The sequence below is a fragment of the Tasmannia lanceolata genome, unplaced genomic scaffold (assembly GCF_043159265.1).
Source record: "Tasmannia lanceolata isolate RefF3 unplaced genomic scaffold, GAP_Taslan_0.1 ptg000003l, whole genome shotgun sequence".
Classification (NCBI taxonomy): domain Eukaryota; kingdom Viridiplantae; phylum Streptophyta; class Magnoliopsida; order Canellales; family Winteraceae; genus Tasmannia; species Tasmannia lanceolata.
The window spans coordinates 7615001-7622874 of NW_027518680.1; the positions used below are offsets into that span (position 1 = coordinate 7615001).

The 7874-nt window shown below is 38.9% G+C and overlaps 1 protein-coding gene across 2 annotated transcripts in view; it reads left to right on the plus strand.

The window, feature by feature from the left end:
- LOC143849878 (linoleate 13S-lipoxygenase 2-1, chloroplastic-like) overlaps positions 1–5620 on the plus strand; it is a 14330-nt gene extending 8710 nt beyond the window's left edge. Inside the window, exons 4-10 of one of the 2 annotated variants that reach the window (XM_077359161.1) lie at positions 136–453; positions 539–624; positions 1747–1857; positions 2069–2370; positions 3313–3579; positions 4453–4794; positions 5098–5620. In XM_077359161.1, the coding sequence (XP_077215276.1) occupies positions 136–453; positions 539–624; positions 1747–1857; positions 2069–2370; positions 3313–3579; positions 4453–4794; positions 5098–5515 (1844 nt within the window). In that variant the 3' untranslated portion in view covers positions 5516–5620. The remainder of the gene's footprint in view (positions 1–135; positions 454–538; positions 625–1746; positions 1858–2068; positions 2371–3312; positions 3580–4452; positions 4795–5097) is intronic. The other variant, XM_077359169.1, reaches the window with a different exon arrangement.
- Positions 5621–7874: the final 2254 nt, after the last annotated feature.

Consider the following 7874-nt stretch of genomic DNA (forward strand, 5'->3'; position numbering starts at 1 on the left):
ACTTTCAGTAAAAGACAAACAAAACGGGTGGAATTTTGGGAGAAGGGGTGGAAATATCATTTCCCAGACGCAAATAGAATGTCCTAAATCTATCTTTGAGAAATTAATGTTGTTTATAGTGTGTGCATGACTCAGATCCTTTATCGGAAAAAAGTGGGTCGACCTATGTGCCAAGAGATGAAGCATTCTCGGAGGTGAAGGATGTGACCTTCTCAGCAAAGACATTGAAATCAGTATTGCATGCTTTAGTTCCTTCCATTGAGACAGCTTTAGTGGATACGAAGCTCGGATTCCCTCTTTTCAAGAACATAGACGACCTCTTTAATGCAGGTCTGACCTTACCACCCCCTAAAAAGGCTGGGTTCTTTCAGCTCCTCCTCCCAAGGCTTGTTAAGGCTATTAAAGATGGTGAAGATGACCTCTTACTCTTTGAGACCCCCAAAATGATTAAAAGTAAGAATAAGATCAATATCTCTCTCAATCGTTTTTTGAATGATACCTCTCTCTTATCCATTTTTTCCTTACTTTTTCTCCATAGGAGACATATTCTCTTGGATTAGAGACGAGGAGTTCGCTCGTCAGACTCTTGCAGGCATCAACCCTATGGCCATTCAATTGGTTACGGTAAGAACATATATTGAAACCTAGAAGCTTACATGCAGAAAAAACCTTTCTAAAATCATGCCAAAAGACCAAGATTTGATGCTTTAAAAATATGCAACAAATAAAATGACGAAAATATAGAAAATAAAAAATAAAATACTTGTTAAAATGACGAAAATATAGAAAATAAAAAATAAAATACTTGTTCAACACCAGGGGCGGAGCTACATGTCGCATAAGGCCCAACTTAATTAGGCCAAAGTCCTTAATAGGCCCAACCCAATTGAGCCTAGCCCCCTTTAAAATTTGAGCTGCCCCCTATGTATAAGCTTGCCCCCCTTATGTGTAAATCCTGGCTTCCCCACTGTTCAACGCCATGCGTTCTCTATCAAATTGGTTACGGTAAGAACATATTACATAGAAGCATGCATGGGATCCTATGTGTGAGGTGTTTAATACAAGGAATTCCTAACTCAGGGGGCACCCTTGCAACAATCAGCTGAAAGGGTACCCCGATTGGCGGCACATCACCAAAGTGCATTTAATCTTAAACTCAGGGGCATCCTTTCATATAATGCACTTTGGTGACATGCAGCCAATGGGAGCACCCTTTGATCAGCTGATTTTTGCAAGGGTGCCCTTGAGTTTAGCATACCTCGTTTAATATACATAAGTATATTAACGTCGAGGATATTGAAGTATAACTGCTAGCAAAATGGGATTTCGTTTGGGAAATACAGAAAAAAATCCGATACATGCGCTGATGTGCGCTGATGTGCAAGACGACAAAGTGAGCTCCCCTCTAATGCAAATTGTTTGACTTTCATCTTTATTTTCAAAACAAAATCCTGTTTTGGAATTGTTTTCCAATGATTAAATAACATCAACACTAACAGCTTAAGCTTTTGGAGTACTTGGTTGCAGCAATTGCCTCATACATATGGCAGGTCCTGAGTTTAAAACCCAACAACTCCATGATATTAAAAATTACCAGCTCAAAAAGCAAAAAGAGAGGCAGTTATGCTGGGATTGAACCTAAGACCTCTAGATTGAGATACAAAGACTAACCATTTGAGCTAAAGGCTCAATTCCCATGTTAATTAAATTGCTTCAATTATGCAATTTAAATTGAAATTTGTGCAGGAATTCCCATTGTCGAGCAAACTCGATCCTGAGATCTATGGCCCACCGGAGTCTGCAATCACGAAAGAAATTATCGAACGAGAAATAAAATCGGTTATGACAGTGGAAGAGGTAAGGAAGAAAACAACATGCTCTTATATAATTATTTTTTTTATCAAAGTTCAGAACACAGAGGGTTCTCTCAGGGGAAGTGGTATGACCACCCACGTTTTTCATCTCATTAGTACATATACAAATAATAGGGTGATGCTGACATGGTATTAGATATGTTGAAGAGCTACAGAGAAGGAATCATCTCTCTAACCCCACTTATTTTTTGCAGGCCATAAAGCAGAAAAAGCTGTTCATTCTAGATTATCATGATTTGTTTTTACCACATGTGAACAAAGTAAGAGAGCTAGAAGACACCACACTGTATGGGTCACGCACGCTCTTTTTTCTTTCCCATGAGGACACTCTGATGCCCATTGCGATTGAGCTTACTCGCCCCCCTTCGCCAACCAAACCCCAATGGAAGAGAGTCTTCACTCCTGGCTGGGATGCCACCAACGCCTGGCTCTGGAAGCTCGCTAAGGTTCATGTCTGTGCTCATTGCTCTGGCTATCACCAGCTTATCAGCCACTGGTAAGAATTCACCCTCCTTTCATTTCATTAGCCCTTTTTTTGTTGCCCCCAAGTTAGTAAGAATTCGAAAGATCAGACATTAAATAAGATTGTATTTCTTTAAGCATTTTGTTGGGTTCGTCGTGAGAAAACATTATATTTCTATTAAAATAATATTGAGATTGTCTATGGCTCTATGCCACCAAAGGATTGATCTCAAAGTTAAATGGTGAAACATCGAAGTTCTTATAAGAATCCACCTACCTTTCGTTTCATTGTTGGAAATCTAAGCTTGACAATTTGACTATCTTGAAACTTGCTACATGCATGGAGCTAGCCATGCACCCATTGAATGTTGATGCATTGGAACTTTGATACTTTAAGACCAACTAAATTGAGACTTGTCACATTGACTTGACTGCATGGGAAATTTACTCTCTTGTGGGTTTATGTTCGTGGGCCTTAGGTTTTGTTTTGGAATTGTGCTAGTCATCTACTTTACTTATGTTTTACATTTGTTAGTGTTTTCGTGGCAGCTTAGGGAAGCTAAATATAGTTAAGAAATGTTAATCTCCATTTTCCCATGTAAGCCTGTTGACTAGTGTAACATCTTAGGCTTCATTCTTTGTGCTTTTGGTCTTAAGAGAACAATTTTATTCTCTTGAGTCACATGCATCTTCTCCTTCCATCTAGTTGGTCTCATTCCAACATTCATTAAGCCTATTTCCCCCCCAAAGTTAGCCGGGATTCAAAAGATCTAAAGTTGAGAAAAATTATGTTTCTCTAGGCATTTTGTTTGATTCGTCATGTTAAAACACTACATTTCTATTAAAAACACTATTGAGATTGACTTTGCCAAAAAAGATTAATCTTTTATAATCAAACTTAACTGGTGAAACATCGAAGTTCTCTCATCACTATGTTTCAAATCTAGCTATAAGAATGTGATCTATGCTTTTGCAGGCTAAGAACACATTGCTGCACAGAGCCTTACGTAATTGCAACAAATCGGCAATTAAGTGTGATGCACCCAATTTATAGACTTTTACACCCCCATCTCCGGTACACAATGGAGATCAATGCACTCGCACGGGATTTTCTCATCAACGCGAATGGAATCATAGAGAGCAGCTTCTCTCCAAGGAAGTACTCCATCGAAATAAGCTCTGACGCCTATGACCAGTTGTGGAGATTCGACACGGAGGCACTACCAGCTGACCTGATTAAAAGGTAATCCCATGTATAATCTTGAGTTGTTGATTGTTCAGTTACATTAGCAGAACTAGTACATTAACATTAGAGGGGAAATTTTCCTTTATATAATCTCAAAATATGGTATTGCTAAAAGTACAAGATATTTAAAGATTGAAATAAATCAATAATCTTATATAAATAGGACAAACACTAATCCTAATCAAATTATGATGAAGATACCTTAGTATTTTCTTCATTTTCTCCAAACAATTTTTTCTAAACATACAATTTTCATCATACTATTGCTGTGAATATTGCAGACTGATCCATCCACAATTTTCTCCAGCACCTTCCATTTTTTTTTCTAGCGTATTCCATTTTTTCCTACTTTCATTTTTCTTTTTCCTTCTCCTTCCGTCTTTTCTTCTTCATCTTCCTCTTCATCTTCCTCTTCTTCTTCCTTTTTTTATTCCTTCCTCTTCCTCTATTTTCTAATGGCTCCTCTTCCTTTTCCTCTTCCTTTTTTTGATTCTTCCTCTTCTTCTTCCTCTTCCTCTTCTTCATCTTCTAAGTTGCAGCGCGGTGACGGAGATGGAAAAGAAGAAAAATTTTGAAAAGAAGAAAAAAAGTGAAAAGAAGAAGAGGGCAAAACTTTCTTTTAGGGGCACGTATATTAAATCAAATAATAGTGTCATTCACCTATCATTTCAGATATTCAAAGCAATTCTTTTGTAAATTTACCTAAAATAAATTAATCAAAAAGAAAACTCATTCAAATAGCATACTACTTCAATGAAAAACACCCAAAGCTCGAGGTGGGAATGTATAAAATAAACCACAATCTTTGGAAGTGTTTTCCTTTTCAATATCTTAGCTAACGAAAGCTACTTTCATGTTCCAAAATAATAGGGGCATGGCGGTTGAGGATCCAACGGCCGCCGAAGGCCTAAAATTGACGATTGAGGACTACCCTTATGCCAAGGATGGCCTCCTCATCTGGTCAGCCCTCAAGCAATGGATCACCGACTATGTAACTCACTACTATCCTGATCCAAACGGCGTTTCATCAGACTCTGAACTCCAATCATGGTGGACTGAAATCCGAACTAAAGGCCATGAGGACAAGAAAGACGAACCATGGTGGCCGGTCTTGAAAACCACTGACGATCTAATCCAAATCCTTACAACTATCATTTGGGTTGCTTCCGGCCACCACGCCGCCGTCAACTTCGGCCAATATCAATTTGCAGCGTAATGTGAATCAACCAATTACTCCAAAAGCTTAAGATATTAAAGTTGTTACTTAATCATGGATTTTGGTGGGGCAATGATTAATTAAGGTGCATTGGAAACATAATTTTACACGTTTTGAGAATGTTTTGAAATTTTTACATGTGTTTTAAGACTTTTTCAATGGAAACTTGTGGAAAATTATGTTTCCGATGTAATCATTTATACTTAACACCCGTGTGTAAATGCCATGTGAATCGACCAATTACTCAAAAAGCTTAAGCTGTTAGAGTTGGTGTTATTTAATCATTTATACTTGAACAGGTACTTCCCCAACCGGCCCACGATTGCTCGAAAGAACATGCCAATAGAAGATGAGTCAAGCCAAGAATTCTCACGCTTTCTGGATTGGCCAGAATCTACACTACTAGAGCTTTTGCCTAGCCAAATTCAGGCCACCACAGTGATGGCAATCTTGGACGTGTTATCGAACCATAACCCCGACGAGGAGTATTTAGGAGATGTGCCAGAGCGGGCTTGGGTGGAGGAACCAATTATAAACGCGGCATTCAAACAGTTTAGTGGGAGATTAAAGGAGATTGAAGGGATCATAGATGGGAGGAATGCGGATCCAACTCTGAAAAATAGAAGTGGTGCTGGTGTTGTCCCGTACGAGCTTCTTAAACCCTTCTCTGTACCTGGGGTCACAGGAATGGGTGTTCCTAACAGCATCTCCATTTGAAAGTAGTTCTTATTGCCCCTTGTTTGGTAATCTTTTTCATGTTAAGTCTAGCATGTCCTTTTTTTTTTTGAAAAGGGCAACAGAATATATATATATATATATATATATATATATATATATGTAAAAACAGAACCGAGGTGGTCCTGAAGGAACAAAGATAATACAAATATAGCAGTACAATAATTTAAGGAGGTAGATAGTCAAAGCACTCAAACGCGGCCCGAAAGACTCCTTTCTTGGCAAGGGTGTCTGCTTCCGCATTGGCTGATCTCCTGACATGGCGAAAAACTATTGAGGAGCCCTTAGCTCTGTCCTCTATTTCCTCTAAGAGAGGCAAAAATCGCCAAGGGGGAGAAGCGTTACCCGAAAGCCAGCGAATAACATTTAAGGAATCCCCTTCGACGATAATTTTGTCGCACTCTAGACGAGGCATCGAGAGAAGCCCGCTATGAACGGCTCGGACCTCTGCCTCGTTTGAGTCTGCCACTCCGATAGGCCCCGAGTAGGCCCAGAGGACTTTCCCTTTGTGGTTTCTACGTAACCCCCTACTCCTGCCATTTCTAGCATGTCCTTTTTAATAAGATATTAAATGCCAAATAAGACGACTCATGGTAGGAATTAATGTTGCTCTGTTAATTTTGCCTCTGGTTAAGGCTTTCATTAAAATAAACATCGAAAGGTACACAACCGTAATAGACAGATATTGTAGCCACTTTGGTTAGTTACATCAACTAACTAATAGTGGGCACAACTATGTTTTGATAATTGCACTAATATCTTGTCTTTTATTATGTAATCAGCTGTAAAAAGGTTATGACAGTTTCTAAAGTGCTCTATGAAGCCAATTAAAAAATAAAAGACAAGCTGAGTTTCTGCGATTATTAAAATATGGTAGTGCCAACATCAATAGCCTTTCAATTATTAGATTGAAGATGACTAAGTCAAATCACAACATTTGAGGTAAATGTCGTGGGAGAAGGGAAGCTACTTACCCCCACGAGAACGGAAAATTGAGGGGAATAACCCCACTGGAACAATCATAACGTTAGGATAGAGGATAGCCAATTATTTAACGCAACTAGAACTATAGAAGACACCCACACCTCTTCATGTCCGCTTACTCATGGGGAAGCTTGGATTTGAAATACACAGGTAGGTAGCGAGCGCAATAAAAAAACAACGGAAATATATATTTCTTATTTTTTTTTATGGCCAGAGGATTATGGCCTAAAATAGGGACAGGTTTTCAGAGGAATTTAGGCTTGAATGTAGGTGGTTGATTGAAATATGTGGGTAGATGGGTTGTCACTTGTCAGTTGAAGGATGGAATTGATGGTCGGTGGTTCCATTGGCTGCAAGGCTAAAGGTTCTATGGTCTGTCAAAACAAGACAACGACTAGGGGTAGTGTTAGCCAAGGGAAAGTGTAAAACATACCTTGTAAATAGATAGAGGCAAGCAAAATATGGCTGCCTCTTCTCTAAACAAGGAACGGATTGCTTGTTCTTCTACGGTGAGCGGCAACAATGATAAGCAAGCAGCAGATGGCTTGCGAAAGGCGACAACAAGTAGCAGTGGACTTGTTTTCAATGATAACAGCGGGTGGCTATCACGTTGGGACGCAAATTAAGGCAACTAAAATTTTATTCACAATAAGATATCTAAAAACAATTACAATGGATGGCCTTTTATAGATTTTCTATCGCCAAAATAAAGAAGAATCCTAAATAAACTCTAACTTCACTATAATTAAGAAATAAAACAAATCCCTAGGATATCTCCTTGTTTGGACGATCAACAGTGAAAGCCAAATTTAGTGATAAATCAACTCCCCAAATGGATGAATCGACTCCCCATGTGTCTATCTCTCTCCTCTTTCTCTCTCTAACCCAGAGGAGAGAGAAAGACACGTGGGGAGTCGATTTATCAATTTGGGGAGTGGATTTATCACTCCCCATTTTAGAATCCTAAAGTTTCTCTACTACTTCCTAATTTTACTCAAAGAAAATCCTACCAAAAGTAAAACTCCTAAATTCTCTCAACTCAATCCACGTAAAAGTAAACCTCCCTAAATACATTCTCTCCTTGGACGTCCCAATTAAAGAAAATATCTAAAAATAATTAAAACAACTCCAAACTAAAATAGGACTCTATTGAAGAGTAGTAATCAACGTGGACCATTGATCTAGTTGCCATCTTATATCTTCTGATCTGACCGTTGATCAAGGTTCTGACAATCTTGACCGTTGATCATTGTCATCGGGCGAGATGCACCTGCATCATCCCCCCACCAGTCAACCACAACAAGGTAGGACAAACCCAAAAATATGCAGATCCTATCACCCACATTACCTCTGTCCC